The following is a 16,810-nucleotide window of genomic DNA, read 5'->3' as shown; positions in this document are numbered from 1 at the left end:
TTCTTTAGCAAAGGAAGATGCAATTATACACACATTTAGGTTAAACAATGACTTTGTGCCAGAGTAATTATGAACAGTAGACAAATGTATAGAATATGTTTTGTTTTTAAATAAATATTGTTAGGTAGAATTTGTCAATTCTTTTTGACATTGACTTGTTACTTGAAATAGATTGATTTTATTGTTTTATTACCCTGTTTATTGTGCATTTGTAGCTTTCTGAAAATAAATCAGTTTTTCTCTCTGACAATATAGTAAATTTAAAACTACCAAGAATAAAGTGAAAATTATAGTTTTAGGGGGTAGTAACATTAATACACCAATATTCGAAATACCAACCTTACGATTACAAAACAGTGTGCCCCACTGAACCACCAACCACTCTAAAAATAATGGAAATTTTAAAGGTTTTAAATGATTTACAATTTTTCACCTCATTATTGACAAGACTGTCTTGTTTATAAAATTGTGAATTGTGGTGCTGTCAATGGGTTATCACCTTAGAGATATGAAGGAGTACATGTCAGGAGTTGCAATTTGGCACAGAGTATTAGGTGACCAAATCATGTGCACATTAAAAAAACCAGACTTGTAGGTACTCAGGTGATTGGGGATCAAGCCAAAATAAAATACAAAATGCGACACTCTTTCTACAGACAGGCACTAGTGTGAGATTTGCACATGTGTTGCTTGTTGGGAAGTTGGAAATGTTAACATTGTGAAATTGAATTTTGACAAATGAATGTTTGAAAAAACCTATTTACCTGTCCCGTGTTATTCCTGATGTATTTCTGGCCGCGACCTGCTGACCTTGACCAGTTGATCCAAGATATCTTGTTTCAGCATCAGAACATTTTTGAAACTAGATGGCACTAGGAATTATAATTTCATATTAAAACTAACTTTCGAAATATAATTTTTTTTTTACATTTATTAATATATACTTATTTTGTTTTTGCAAAATTAAAAAATAATTTCAGATGATACAATAGCCACAATTAGTTTTTTTAAAATCGGTAAATTTTCATTAGGCATTGACAAAAATTCAGCCCAGGGTGACACGCAACAGAGAGAAATTTCAACATTGGATAGGTTAATTTCACTGAAAATGCATAGTGGACAATGCTGTGGCCGTGGTCAGTGAAGTTTGAACGATTGCACTCAAAACCAGCAATACCAAAGAAGATTGGAGAATGAGAACAAGACCCGCTGTGAGCATCAAAGTGATCCCACTTACCATAGCCAAGAACAAGTGCCCGTGACAAGGCAACCTGTCATAACCACGGCAGCAATGAAGCCTGCTGTAATCTATGCCAGGACTCCAAGTAGTGGTGTCAACTTTTCTTTATTGGAGAGTGCTCATTTTTTTCTTTTCTTTAGAAAATGGTGTGCAGTCAAGCCCTGAGTCTCCTAGACATAGTCTTGTCCCAAAGATGGCTTTGGCATTTTACTTATCTTGTTTAATTTTGAGTATTGCACCTTACTTCTTGGTACATGTCAGTTGTGGGGATGCTCTATAACCTCAGCAAGTTTGATTAAAGTTGGTGACCTGAATGTTATGCTGTCCCCTCATGCAAGAATTAGTGTTAGCTTAATCACTAAGTGTGAGATAAGCCAGGGGCACAGGGGCTGTTTCCCAAATGCCACTTAATCGGCACAGGTTGATAAAGCCCAACCTTGGTGTCGTCAGATGGCTAAAACTTGATAGGAGGGCAAAATTGAGTGGGGAGTGTGTGAGCAAGTCGAGAGGTGTTCGTTTTTTGAAGTGACGGGAGACAGGGTTAACATATAACAAAATAAAAGTTTATTAACTATAACCTTGTGATATACAGATTGCTATGTGGTTAAATGCTATTATTCTATTGACTACTTTCACAAGGACGGTGACTAATTTCTAAGCTCTGTCATGTGCCTAATTTCTACTTCGAAAGCAAGTTGACAAAGTTCTAACCCTAACATACATAATATGTAGGTGACGATCGTTGCTTCTTGGAAGAGTCAGAGCCACTGAAGTGTCTTCTAACCTGTGTCTTCTCATTGGGCTGGATCAAGTTTGTTGAATGGAGGTCAGGGAGACGAAATGGGCACTATCACCAATTATAACTTCCAGTTTGATCACACTTTGAGCTTCCGGTAGCTCTCGCTTTTATCCTATTGTCGTGGGAAAGTGATCACGTGATTGTCAAATCAAATGTTGATGATGATGAAACATTTTTGACAGCTAAGTGTCAACTTTCCCATCTGATTGTTATTACAAACGGTGACCTCTGATCTGATTCTTGCAAGGAGCATTTTTTTTCTATTGGGGGATGTTTACAATTCGAAAAACAATTCACATCAAGTTTACAATCCCCTTTAAATCTGCGACTTCACATTAACAAGGGGACCTTACGGTCTCGGAAATTCAGTTCAGGATGAGACTTCACAGATTAGTAGTATACCTCAAGGATGTCCATCCAGAAGAATTGTAAAGTGCACTAGCCAGAAGATTCCGAGAAAAAGAACTCTTAAAGTTTTAATCACAGCTCATATACTGGTCGATTTTACACTATGGCAGTGCAGCAAAATGGCTGATTCTGTAGCAAACTCACTTGCAACACAGGCGATCTATGTTTGATCTTAGCCTTCTCTAACTTTTTTTTTAAATTGTTTTAAAAATTATAACAACTTTTAAATAAAGTTAATGACCTAAAAATATTATCAATTAAATCATAAATAATAATCAACAGCTAGGCTCTACTCNATTCTTTATTATTATTCATCACTAAAAAAAGCCATTGGATGATCAAAAAATTGCAATACATATTTCAAAAATAATTATACATAATATTGGGTTGAACTAAAATTTTGTTTGGTTTTTAGAAAGAAATAAAATATACTATTTTGAAATAAATAAAAACCTTTAATCCACAATGTATTCACCCTTCTGTTTGATAACCTTACGCCACCTGACGGGTAGTTTCATAATTCCATCTGTGTAGAATTGGGTGGGTTTCTGATTGAAGAAATTATTGATGTGAGTTTTGATACCTTCTAAAGTAGGGGTCCCCAAACTTTTTATCCCATTGACCCCTTTATAGAATATTTGCCTTCTTATCGACCCCCAGATTATGTATTTAACAAAAACATTAAATCATTTTTGCATTTCTGATGTTAAGCGATAAGGAGATCTGCATAACAACCCAACAAAAGAATTTATAGTTCCCATTTATATGTATAATCAAGATGAGTTGATAATGATGATAATAATAAGCGCAGAGCCCAAATGGTTAGGAGTTGAAAGTTGAAATTTGGCACACAGTTAGGGTACGTCATGAAAACACACACTAAGAAGGGATTTTTCGAAATTCCCTCGGGGGAGAGAGACAGGATTAAGGTTTTGACGATGGAAGTGTTAAGTAACAATGGAATTGTTAAGAGAAAGCGACGTGCAAGACGCAGATGCAGTTTTTTTTGTTTTGCGGGAAATCGAACATATTTTTAGACCCATCTAAAAATTCTGTAATTAGTCCGGAAACAGGGGGACCCAATTCTTGCATTCTGTGAAAACGGGTAAGGTTGACTATATTGTGATAATTTTAATCTTCGCTATTGTTACTTTTTCCCGAGCATATAAAACGGAATAATCAACAGTGTTATAGGGGGGTCGACTGTACACAATTATCTTTGAAAACATAACAAGTTATATTGGATGAAAAAACTTTTACTGTCATATTGCGACTACTACTGAATGCCTTAAAAATATGTTAACATACCTTTTTATTAAAATAGTTGATATTAGTGGGATGGATGTGTCTGAAGAGAAGCAGCAAGATTATTGATATTCGGTTGAAAATTGGTAAGTTTTCAACCTAAGCAAATCACCACGGTTTTCCAAGTTCAATCTGTTCCTCTGTTTTGTCAAAATTGCATTCGCATGACTAAAACCAGCTTCAGCCATGTATGAAGTTGGTAATGCAAGTAAGAAAGGTTCGGCTTCTGCTCTGAGCTTAAGATATTTAGTGGTAATATTGTTATTGCTCCAAAATTCACCAAGATTTTTATTTTTAAACAATGTTTTAGCTTCGAGATCTACACATATTTCACTCAGTTCATCTTCTAAGCCAGGTTCACTACCTTTATTATCTATTTTTACATCAAATGGATTAGCAAACCATTTGGGGACATGCATATTCTCCAAGTCTTCGAAACATGGTTTAAAGTCTTCTCTTAATTTATCAAGATGTTTAATATATATCTCCAAATTGTGGTCAGAAATCTTTTCATTTTCTTTTAGTACTCGCAAGTTTGAAAAATATTTAAAATCGGATCGTGTCAGTGAAGATTTAAAAAGCTCCATTTTTACTTAAAAGGCCACTGTGATTATTAGAGCTTGAACAATTGTAACGTTCTTCCTCACAAATGCTTCTGTACTATATTAATGATTTTCGATATATTACGATATTTTCTCTGTAAAAGGACAAAATATCTACATTTAGATATAGCGTGACAACCCTACTAGAGTGTAACAGTGCAACGTAAGTCTGTGTATAATGAACTACAAGCGTTCGTAATATGTTTGTAACACTAGTACAGTTGCCAGATGCATGAAAACAGAGTAACACATGCTTAAAGCAGTGTAGGCTAAGGCAAAACTCAGGTTATAACTAGGGTAGTCAGTAATGTTGTTGATTATATCCGTATTTCGAATTTTTATTGGAATATTTTAGTTTTTTCCTAGATGGTTTAATTGATCCTCTTTGGTATTAATCAACCCCCTTTCGACCCTTGTGTATTAATCGACCTCTGGAGAACTCTTATTGACCCCTTGGGGTCGATATTGACCACTTTGGGGACCCCTATTCTAAAGATTGAAATTCTGTGCCATTTAAATTATTCTGCAATGAACAAAAAAGATGATAGTCTGAGGGTGCAATATCTGGAGAATATGCAAGGTGACTCAAAACATCCCAGTTAAAGTCTAGTTTTTTGTGCACATTTAATGATATGTGCAGTCTTGCATTATCATGATGGAATACCACTGCCTGTTGATTTGCAAGTTCCGGACATTTTTGATGCACTTCAACCTTTAGTTCATCCAATTGGAGACAATATTTATTGGAATTAATTGTTTGGTTGTTGGGTAAAAGCTCATAATAAAGAACCCTTTTCTAATTGCACCAAACTGAAATCATTACTTTTCTGGGATGCAAACCAGTTTTAGGTTGTGGCACTAGAGGCTTACTCCAAGATCTCTTGCATTGAATATTGGTGTAAATGATCTGTTTTTCATTGCCTGTTATTAATCGCTTTAAAAAGGGATTGTCTTCATTGTGTTTTAAAAGTGCATCACAAACAGAAACATGCTCAATAAGGTTTTGTTCACTTAATTGATGGGGAACCCAAACATCATAGTGGGAATTGTATCCAAGGCTAGCCAAATGTCTGACAACAGATGTTTGGGATATTTTTAAGATGTTGTTTTATGTTGATCATTTTGAATTAAAGCCGTTATGGACTCATCTTCTATGGTTGAAGGCTGTCCTGACTGAGGTGCATCTTCAAGAGAAAAATCTCCCTCCCTGAATTTTGAAAAGTATTTCTGGCATGTTCGATCAGTAACTGCATGATGAACATATAGTATAAAACTCAAAAAAATGTGCTGTACAGGTAACCCCCATATAACACGGCACTTCTATAGCACGGGTTCACTCTAACACGGTTCGAGAATTGGTACCACCCCCGTATAACACGGTACTGTTATAGCACGGTTTCACTCTGACATGGTTCGAGAATTGGGTAAAACCCTCCTACAACATGAAATGTAATAAATTTTTACATACTTAAGTAATAATAGTTCACGAAAATAATTTTCGTGAACTATTAGTACTTAAGTATGTAAATTTTCTTTTCTCGCCTTCTGTCCATACACATGGTCCTTCTAGAAACTTGTTTCAATGTTGCCAGATCTCGACGCTTCTGCTTCTGATGTTGCCAGATGTTTTTCCCTTATTTTATACTTGCTTTATTCTTCATAAGTTCTTAGCACCATATGAGGAAATTTATAAAGATCTTTTAACTAGAAGCAAGCAATCTAAAATTTCATACATTTAACAAAAGGTAAAGCATGGATCTGAAGATAATGCAGAAAAATACTCAGAGGATAAGGATAACTTTCTGTTTTTTTTGGGCAAGTTATCCTCGGTTAATAGTGCTTTTAGTGATAACGAAGAAAACATTATTTAATTTATATTAATATGTATCACTTAAATATCTTTATTAAAATTTTCTTATCTTAATTATGAAAATATAATAGCATGTTTTTTAATTTTTGGAACCTAAACCTCCTTTTCGTACTAGTTCTTTGTTTCGCATAACACAGATTCGCATAACATGGCAATTTTTTGGAACGTAACTACTGTGTTATACAGGGGTTACCTGTATATGGAGAGGATGCAGTTACTGCATCCTCCCCATATACAGCACGTATTTTTTTTAACTTTTTGTCGCATTTTTCCTTTTTGGAAATAATAGAGCATGAGATGTTGAAAATGCACCTTCTTATCTTCCATTTTAACGTTTTTTTTTTTCTTAAAAGATAACAAAATTTAAAAAAATAGCTGTAATTAAACTTGCATAATAAATATGCAAATATTCATAATGTTAACTTAAACAAGTTAAAACTTGATAAGCACGACAGAGGCACCACAGATAAGCAATTATGTAAATACATGAACAAACTTTCGGTTCAACCCAATACAATAATCAACACTACATGATTAATAACTGATAGAGCTCCTTAACTACTTATCCTGTTGTCTTCACTTCCTTTCATGGTACTCATTTAAGTTGGATGTCTGACTAATGAAAAAGTTAGGAATCCAGCATTGTCAGACAGATGATAAAGAAAAGTGCATACTGAACAATACACTCCTGCATGTAAATGATTTATAAACTTGTTCTCATGTCTACTGACCTTCTAATAAAGCCAATGCTATTCTTTGTCTAAGTTCAATAACTACAACTTAGTTTGATCATATATTAATAGTAATTAACATTGTGATCTGTTTCCTTCTCTTCTATAAACATCCAAACTCAATAGTCATATATTAAAGCCAAACGATTGCCGAATTATATTGAGCTTATATTACTACTACTATTATTAATTAAATGCTAAGCAATTTGACACTAAAGACAGGCATTAGGTATCATCTCTTGCTAAATTTAATAATTATAATTAAATTAATATTTTAATAATTAATTTAGAAGGTTCTGGAATAAAAGAATTGGCCTAAAGTGGGATTCAAACCTGCAACTCTTACTCACAATGCAGTCACGTTGCCAGTTACACTACCCAGACCTCCATTCAATCCTCACTTCCAGAACTTATTAATTTAGATATAATCATACTTGGTTACTTATGGCATTTGCTAGAAATAACTTAGTGCCTGTGGTCTATAACTCCCACTATGGTACTCAACCATAATTGCTAAATTTAAGTATAATTATTAAATTTAGCAACAGATGGTTACCTAACATCGACCTCTAGTATCAAATTACTTTGCATTTAATTAATAATAGTAGTAGTAATATTGTCCAATATAAATTGGAAATTGTTTGGCTTTACTATATACCTATTGAGTTTGGATGTTTATATTTGTATATACAATATTACCATTTTATTTAATTCTATCCAGAAGTTATTCTTTTCTTCTTTCCTGCATCTTGTTTGAAGACCTACAAATATAATTATTGTGACTAAATTTCTCCCTATCTTTAGCTTAACACTAATAATCCTGTCATTTCTTCAGATTACCTCATAAACACCATGTCTTAATTCTTTGTTGACTATAATGCCTATCCATTTTTCCCTTTATTCATCTACTCCACCAAAGAACAGCTTGTAACCATTTCCACTCGCCAGTGGCTGAGTGGATAAACCATTGAATACTGGTGATTGTGGGTTCACACCTTGCCAATGGAGTTTTCCAAGTTTTATTCACATTAGTAACACCAAAATAGGTGCCAGTTGCCCATAGAAAGTCTTCCTAAGATGCATCTCTCTCAGCAAATTGCCACAAGTTGTGTTGCAGTATACAAATAAACCAAACTGTAGCCATTCTCAGCTCTTTTACTTCCTTTTCATTTGGTTTCCTGCAGGCATAAGATCCTCATTCTTTTTTGCTGCATCAAGTCCTCTAATTATATGCTCTTTTCAGTCATTGTCCCAATGTTTAACATTTCCATTCTTACATTAAATATGCTCTTCTTTTCCTTTTGTTGGACTAACTTCTTTAGCAGAACCTGCTCTTGGTTTCATGCCCAAGCTCATTTTTTGCAGTTTTCAGGTGACGTGACTGTATGTTGGTTGCAGGGTATGCCCTAGCTCTTGTACATCCTCTCTTCAAAAACTAAATGGAAAAAAAAACTGTTTTTTTGGCATATTTTTAAAAATTTATTTTTGTTGTATTCTTTCTAAGATAATGTTACTTTCAAAATTTATATATGTTTGGAATGTTTTATTTCAATAAGAATAAAAAAAATTAGATATTAATCATAATTTTAAATTTACAGTTGTAAGGCATATGAATATTGCTGTGGTCAGTTTTGCTGTAGATCACGTGAAATTAGTTTCTACCAGTTATGGTACTTCTGGTAAGTTACCTTTAATAAATTCTTTTTATTTGTGAAATAATTGAGTTAACTGAGAATTTAAGAAATAAAAGAAATTTTAACAAGATGAAACCTTTCAGGCTTGATTTTAAGATTTTTGTTGTTAAAGTACTTGATCATTGTTAAAATGTATATTTTATTGTTTTCCTTTAAAGTTGCATTTTCTTAAAAATTCAAAAAACAAACAGCTTAAAAAGAAATGGTGAAATATAATTTTTGAAAGAAAGACTTGATTCTTAAAGGAGAAATTTTTGAAAAAAATTGTAGATGTTTTTTCTGAATATTTCTTATAATTTTGAAAATTCTGATTATGATAGCTTAATCACTCAAAGTTTAAATAAATAACTTTTAAAATCAAGCCTGGGGTGTTTCATTGTGTTAAAAAGAAAGGAGTAAAAAAACACAGAAATAAAGTAAATTTAAATGTAATTCCTTTTGTATTAATATTTATTAAATAATTTAGAAAATTCTGGAAGAAAATCTGCATAGAGTGGAGACTGAAACCTGCAACTGCCTCTTACTGTACAGATGCATTGCCAGTTATGCTGCCAGTCCTTTATTTGATCCCTCATATTCATATATAATTATTTTTGATATAACCATACTAGTTGTTCATGGTGCTGACATGAGTGCAGAGCCATGAGTAACTAGTATGGTTACTCATGGCTCTGCACCCATGACCTATAATTACCCACTACATTATGTCACTCAGCCAACTATCATTTTATCTTAGCATGGTGTATATACAGGGTGCATAGGAAAGTCCCTTTAACTGGAAAATTCTTGCGAACAGAGAGAGCTACAGCTATGCAAGTGAGGTAACAGTACAGTAAAGTGACTACACCCGACCTAATGCAAACGACAGCAGCGCACCTAGTGGCGAAATTTGGAAGATAGGCAGTGCAAATTGAAAACAAAAATAGATAGAGCCAACTTTCCAATTAGAAAGTTTTAGAGCATCAATTACTTAGTATGAAATGACGTGTGGTTCACACGGATAAGCTAAATTGTCCCCTGTATATCCAAAAATGTCTGAAAGCAATGCATGCCATTTTGTATAAACGTTTGAAAGGAATAGCCATAGGTATGAAGAAATACACACAATTTATTGCATAAAATACGTACTTACGTCAATACAGTTTGATAACAATGGAGTGTATCGTGAGCAATGGCGAACTTTTCAAACATACTCAACATTAACTTGTTATCACTGTGTGACAGTTTGCCTTTCCGTTGTTTTTTGTGTGATGTTATCAAACTGTATTGAAGTAAGTACGTATTTTATGCAATAAATTGTGCGTATTTCTTCATACCTATGGCTATTCCTTTCAAATGTTTACACAAAATGACGTACATCACTTTTGGACATTTTTGGATATACAGGGGACAATTTATCTTATTTGTGTGAACCACACGTCGTTTCATACTAAGTAATTGATGCTCTAAAACTTTCTAATTGGAAAGTTGGCTCTATCTATTTTTGTTTTCAATTTGCACTGCCTATCTTCCAAATTTCGCCACTAGGTGCGCTGCTGTCGTTTGCATTAGGTCGGGTGTAGTCACTTTACTGTACCATTACCTCACTTGCATAGCTGTAGCTCTCTCCATTCGCAAGAATTTTCCAGTTAAAGGGACTTTCCTATGCACCCTGTATACATTTATAAATTTCTTAAAGCCCAATGATTATTATCAATATGTTACTGCCAAACGATTACTGGATGAAATTGGTGATTTTTTAAATTATTTAATATATATTAATTTAATTATAATTATTAAATTTAATAAGAGATGGTGCTAACTTCTACTTTTAGTGCTAAATTACATGGTATTTAATAATTATTAGTAGTGGAAATGTAGCCTGATTTAATCCAGTAATTGTGTGGCTGTAATATAATAATCATTAGGCTTAAAAATGTTTATATATATATATATAAATTAATGTTTGTTATCTTAAGTAACATTTCTTTTTAACATTGTTTAGAATAGCCAATCCTTCAAACCTTGTCATTTACAAGCAAAATAAATATTTTATTGTGTTTTTTACTACCTTTATAGTGGACTCTATCAAAAATTTGTATTTATGTTTCAAATAAAGCTAATTACATACATAAATAAAATAATAATAATGTAATGATTTCATATTTTTATCAATTTTCTTTTAATATAATAATAATAATAAATGGATAAAAATGCAGTTGGTGGAGGGAGATATTGCCTTAGCCATCATAGTAATCCACTTCTCCTTGCTTGTTTATCTCATCTTCCTTTTTAATCAACATTGTCATTCTGTTTTAATCAGTCCATTCTGAAGATTGCCTATTAACCAAGTCAAAAACGTTAATATTTCTTCAACTTTATTGATTGTTAAAGATGCATTGATTGAGCAAATTAATTACAGTGTCTTATGAATTGTGTCTTAAATTTATTGATGCTTTTTTATATATTTTGAAAATTTAAATTTGAAGAAGAATTAAAAATTCATAATATTTGAATTTTAAACTAGTGCATATCAAAATCAATATGTGATTTAACTAAATTTTGATGCGACTGATGATATTTTTTAGCCAACTTAGCCAAGACCATTGACACAAGTTGGCATGCACAAACTAAACAGGTCTATTTGTAAAATGAGGTGATATTTTTTCTGATATAGAAAGAATAGTGACTGCTGATTTATAATAAAATAAATAAAATATTTTTTGTTAGATATTCAGTTGTTCATTAGTAGCCATCAGTTTTAAATGAAATTAGGAACATAAAACATATGATGAAAATATCCAGTTATTATTATTAAGTTAAATGTTAAAATATCAAGTGGCAGATAATTTTAGGTTAATGCTATAATTTGTTTTATAGGTTAATGATAATACTGATGTTGCTGATGTGTTCTGGTGGTGGCTGGTGGTATCGTTTCAGATATCGAAATCATTTTCACAATCAGCAAAGTCATTTTGGTTTTGCTGGATCTGCAACACCTACTTTGGTCAGACCACATGTATATGGTGCTAGTGAGTCATTTTTCTTATTTTGTCTTTTTTAATATTTTAAGGTATATTGAAATATGAAAGTTCTATTTATAATTATTTTATTTTTAGTGACATGCTGCAATATAAGAATCATAAAGAATACTATATTATTTGTTTGTTTATTTTAATTTGGTTAACAAAAATTTTTGGAACAGTATTCTATTGATAGTTATAAGTTGTTTTGTGTAATTACATTTGGATGGTAAATATTCTGAAGTATATAATTACATATACTTCAGATTGCACAAAAAACATCGTTGAGTACTTTTCTAGCTATGTTTTTCTTTTCAACAAGCAATTTCAGTTTTTTTGATAAGCATGTCTCAGGTTTGTCCAAGATTCCAAATTTCAGTGTTTTAAATTGGAATGTTAACTTGACAATAACAGCTTCTAACATTTTGTAACTTTAAATATTGAAAATGATGTGTAATGTCCAGATTGTCTGCAACCATGCATTTTCTAACTTCTGGAATATGAGATGGTTCATGTGGCTCCATGTTTGTAACAGTATTATTCATATACCATTATACATTGTGGATCCCTAGTTGGAAGATCTTATTTGGATTATCTTAAATCAATCTTCAGGCAGTAGATAAGGTTTCACACTTATTTAGTTTATGCACACCCCTTTTAAACTGCATAACAAGTCAATAATTGCTTTGACTATCTGTGCTACAGAGCCCAGAGTGGTGGCAAATCTGAACAATGCCAAATTGATAAAACAAGTCCTTAATGAACAATATCTAAAAAATTAGACATCCTAGAAATTTATAAAGACTCTTCAGAGAAGTGTGCATAAACCAGAAAAAGTGTGAAATCTTATCTGCTGTCTGGAGATTTATTTACGATAACCCAAATAAGAACTCTCAACTAGGGGCCCACAACATATAATGGCATATGAATAATACTGTTACAAACATGGAGACACAACATGAACCATCTCATATTCCAGAAGTTAGAAAATACACAGTTGCAGACAATCTGGCCATTACATCATTTTAATTTAAAATTTAAAAATTTTTGAAGCCATTATTATCAAGTTCATATTCCAATTTAGAACATTAAAATTTGAAATCTTGGACAAACCTGAGGCATGCTTATCAAAGGAGCTGAAAATGTTGAAAAGAAAAACAGGACTAGAAAAGTACTTAAAGGAATGCTTTTCATGTGACATAAACTCTCTTCCAGCTTTGATTCTATTAAACATGTATAGTCAAAAGACCAAAATAAATATTCTGATAGATGTAACATATTACTAATTCATTAAAAATTTCCAGCAAACCCATCAGAATCTCACAAGAGCTTTGTTTAATTTCAATTTACACAAGAGTCTTGATTAGAGACAGTAAAAATCATAGTGGATTTGATGCTAAATTCAGGGTTCCTACACACCTGGAAAATTGGGAAACGTCAGGAATTTTCATTAGTGTTCGGAAAAAGTTATGGAAAGTCAGTGAATTTGTCTCCTTAGCTGCCTTGTTGATTTCGTTTGCTGAATATGGCTGACCAAGCGTAGCCATCTGCAGGAAGCATGAAGTAATTTTGCAATCTTTATTAAGAAAATATACTAGAATCTGTTTTGAAATGACTTTTTTCACCTTTCTGAAGCCATATAATTTTACAGTTGTAGATTAATAACAGGATAAACTACTTTTATGTAATAGTTTTTAATTTTAATAATTCAGCAATTATAAAAAGATGAAATTAGTTATTTTTTATTCTAATTAATAATTAAAAATTTGTTTGCAAACTTTTAAAAGTTGAAATCATAATTTATTAGAATGTTCACTTCAAAATAGTTAAATAGATCAGTAAAAATCTGTAATTTAATTATTTTTCACATTTAAAACATTACTACACAACATAAAAAATTATAAATAGTTGCCTGACATTTACAGTAAAATGCTGGCGCTGACTTATAGTTTGCACGAGCTTTTTACATTTGTTGTTACGATTTTCCTTGAAAGTACTGTACTGCAAGCATACTTTTTCCCTCTCTCTTTTGTTAATTTCCACAACTTCGATACATAGTTTAATAATTAGTTTAATAGAAATGACATTGGGTAACAAATATCACTGATTTTGGCAAATTTAGGGCTTAAAAACTGGCAACATTGATCATACCTGTAATAGGTACACTGTAGTTATAGTTTTGAAAATCAACTAGGTAATCCAATAGTTTAACCAATGTTAACTTGCTTATAATTAAAATTTAAAAAGTTGGTAAATTAAAAAAAAAATTAATTAAATTACTAAACAATTAAAATAAATTTTATTATCTTTTGTGTGAAACAACACCAGAAGAATTTTTATAGTTATGTTGCAAAAGAAAGAGATTTGTAGTTGATTCTATGTGCTGAACTTCTATATTTTATTAACGTATAATTGTATTTTCGTTTGATATTTATTTCTGTATTTATTTTATTTTATTTAAATTCTGTAAGTTTTAAGAATCCCAATTTTCGTAATGCTATGACATCATAGGAATAGAAGTGTGAGGTTTTGGAATTGACTCGGAACTCACTAAAATAGAAAAGCTTTAACTATATTGTAAGCATATTTGTACAATAAACGGGTTAAACAGTAAAGCAGTGTCTTCACCTGTCTGTACCACGTTTCCCATATACTTTTTAGTCCCTTGACTTTCCTGACGTTGGGTGAATTAAGTTTATTTCCTTTATTTTCCCAAAGAGAAAGAGTCATCATATTTCACATAAGCGAAACTTGAAGTTTCAAATCTTATGTTCTAATTGACATTTGAAATTATGTTAAACCTGAGGAAGGATATTTGAGATGGCTGAAAACATTAGTCTGTTTAATTAAAATTTGCTATAAAAGTGAGAAAGATGATTTGTGATATGATTAACCCTTAATTACAATTCTTATAATTATTGCAAAAATAAATAAATTTTGTCTGCATTCTTAAGAAAATATTATGCAAAGACGAAATTTAATGTAAAATTAAATAAATAATAAATAAAAATTATAAAAAATAATTGTTAAAACTGATATTTACACTGAAACTGAAATCAAAATGGCAGCAATGGGACATTTTTTTTCTTTTAATGAGTTGCCAATTCAGCTAATTTTTTTGCTAAATTTAGTGGATTTATGAACAATCTAGCTAAAAAAAAATCAAACAATTCTAATGGAAACAATATGATTTGGGTATTTTTATTAAGATGTGTAGCTGTAAATTTTGAGTTGGCAACACTACTTTTAATTAATATATATGGAGATGCAGATTGGATGTCATTTGAATATTTTACAAGTGTGACAAAACAAGTCTTACAGATTGCTATCTGGTCTTGTTCATCTGTCTTTTAATATTATTATTCAAGGTTTGTGTTTTTCTACATTCTTAAATTATAATGGCACGGAAACAAATGAGGTTTAATCTCCAATGGCTGGATCCAGTTATTCATCCAGAATTCAGTTTCTGGTTAGGAACTGTAAAAGATGATGATACAAAAGCATTTTGCTGCATTTGTTGTAAAGTTTTCTCATTAAGTAATATGGGAAAGCATGCATTAGTATCACATGCAAATAGTTCTAATCATGTTAGATTGAAGTCTGAACAAACTTCACTGATAAGGTTTTTAATCCCAAAAAATTCAAACTCTTCTAATAGTCAACAAAATGTATGTGAAATGGCTTCTGTTGTGAAGATAGATCTAAGTTCACTAATGAACAGTTTCTCACCAAATCAACATTTCTTAGCAGCACATTGACACCTTTTGTGATAAAAGATGATGTAATAAAAGCAGAGATAACTTGGGCATTGGCAGTTGTAAACAAAAAGATGTCACTCAATTCATGCTCTGATATTAAAAACATTTTCAAAAAAATGTTCCCTGACAGTGCTATAGCCACTCAATTTCAATTGTGTCCAGATAAAGCTTCCTATATAATAAATTATGGCCTAGCTCTTTATTTCAGAGAAAAATTGATTGATGCTGTTACAAGTTGCAATAATATTATTATCTCCTTTGACAAATCACTAAACAAAGTTGCTCAAAGAACTCAAATGGATCTTGTGATAAAATACTGGGACAAGAGTAAAGATAAGGTTATGACCAGATATTTAAATAGTGTCTTTCTGTATCATAGTACAGCAGATGATATTCTCTCTGCATTTCTCAATAGCCTTTCAGACATTCATCTTGATCTAGCAAAAATTCTTCATATCTGTATGAACGGACCAAATGTAAACCCAAACATAAGTTTTCTGAATAAATTAGAAAATCACATGAAAGACACAGATCATTTTTGAGAATGGGAGCATGTGTTTACGTGTAGTCTATGGTGCTGTAAAAACTGATTTTAAAGTAGTAGATTGGAATTTGTTACCACTACTATGGAATTTGTACTACAGGTATTTGCTAAAAGACTCACCCACTTGGCATGCTGAATACATTGCTATAAGTGGAAGCAGATTATTTCCCAAAAAGTTTGGTTCAGCAAGGGGGTTGGAGAATGGAGAGTGCTTAGAACGTGCAGCAGAAGTTGTTGAATCTGTGAAGACATACATAAATAACAGTACAAATCTAAACCACAACTATACCCAGCAGAAAACAATTAAATATGTAATCAACACCTTATCTTTCGCTGAGAGATTATTTTTAATTAAAACAAACGTTTTCGATCCATTTATTGGATCATCTTCAGGTTAAATAGAACACTTCATAAATAGAACGACTCGTTTAAATATTCAAAAATACAAATAAACCAATAACATAAAAATAAATAATACTTGTAAATAATACAAATATTCAAAATAAATAACATAATACCATTACTAAATATTAATATCGTCTGCCTAACTATATAGAGCTTACTATGTTTCATACTAAATTTCATGCGCTTTTTTTAAGCTTTTAACCGCAAACTTCCAAGCAGAAGGAAGACCTTCCGCATCCCTTGCGTTAATACATTTTTCTTCAAGTTTGCTTCTATAGATTTCTATCTTTTCAGCTGTTCTTGCCAATGCCGGCGAGTGTATCTGTTTCAGGATTTCGGCTTTATCCCAATGTACCAATGAACCTTCTGCCTGCGCCATCTGGGCCAATACTGTCGCATTAGAACCTTTTCTGATATCATATTTGTGTTCTTTGATCCTTAAACCTAGGTTC

The 16,810-nt window shown here is 31.9% G+C and overlaps 1 protein-coding gene across 1 annotated transcript in view; it reads left to right on the top strand.

The window, feature by feature from the left end:
- LOC111640303 (vesicular, overexpressed in cancer, prosurvival protein 1-like) overlaps positions 1-16,810 on the top strand; it is a 37,194-nt gene that overhangs the window by 12,326 nt on the left and 8,058 nt on the right. Inside the window, exons 3-4 of the mRNA XM_023386312.1 lie at positions 8,554-8,634; positions 11,509-11,660. Coding sequence (XP_023242080.1) covers positions 8,554-8,634; positions 11,509-11,660 — 233 coding nt within the window. The remainder of the gene's footprint in view (positions 1-8,553; positions 8,635-11,508; positions 11,661-16,810) is intronic.

This window comes from Centruroides sculpturatus, unplaced genomic scaffold (assembly GCF_000671375.1).
Source record: "Centruroides sculpturatus isolate CEXI.00-Female unplaced genomic scaffold, Cexi_2.0 scaffold1348, whole genome shotgun sequence".
In the NCBI taxonomy this organism is placed as follows: Eukaryota; Metazoa; Arthropoda; class Arachnida; order Scorpiones; family Buthidae; genus Centruroides; species Centruroides sculpturatus.
The sequence above is the reverse complement of the archived record's forward strand: the minus strand, read 5'-3'. Positions and strand labels throughout refer to the sequence as shown.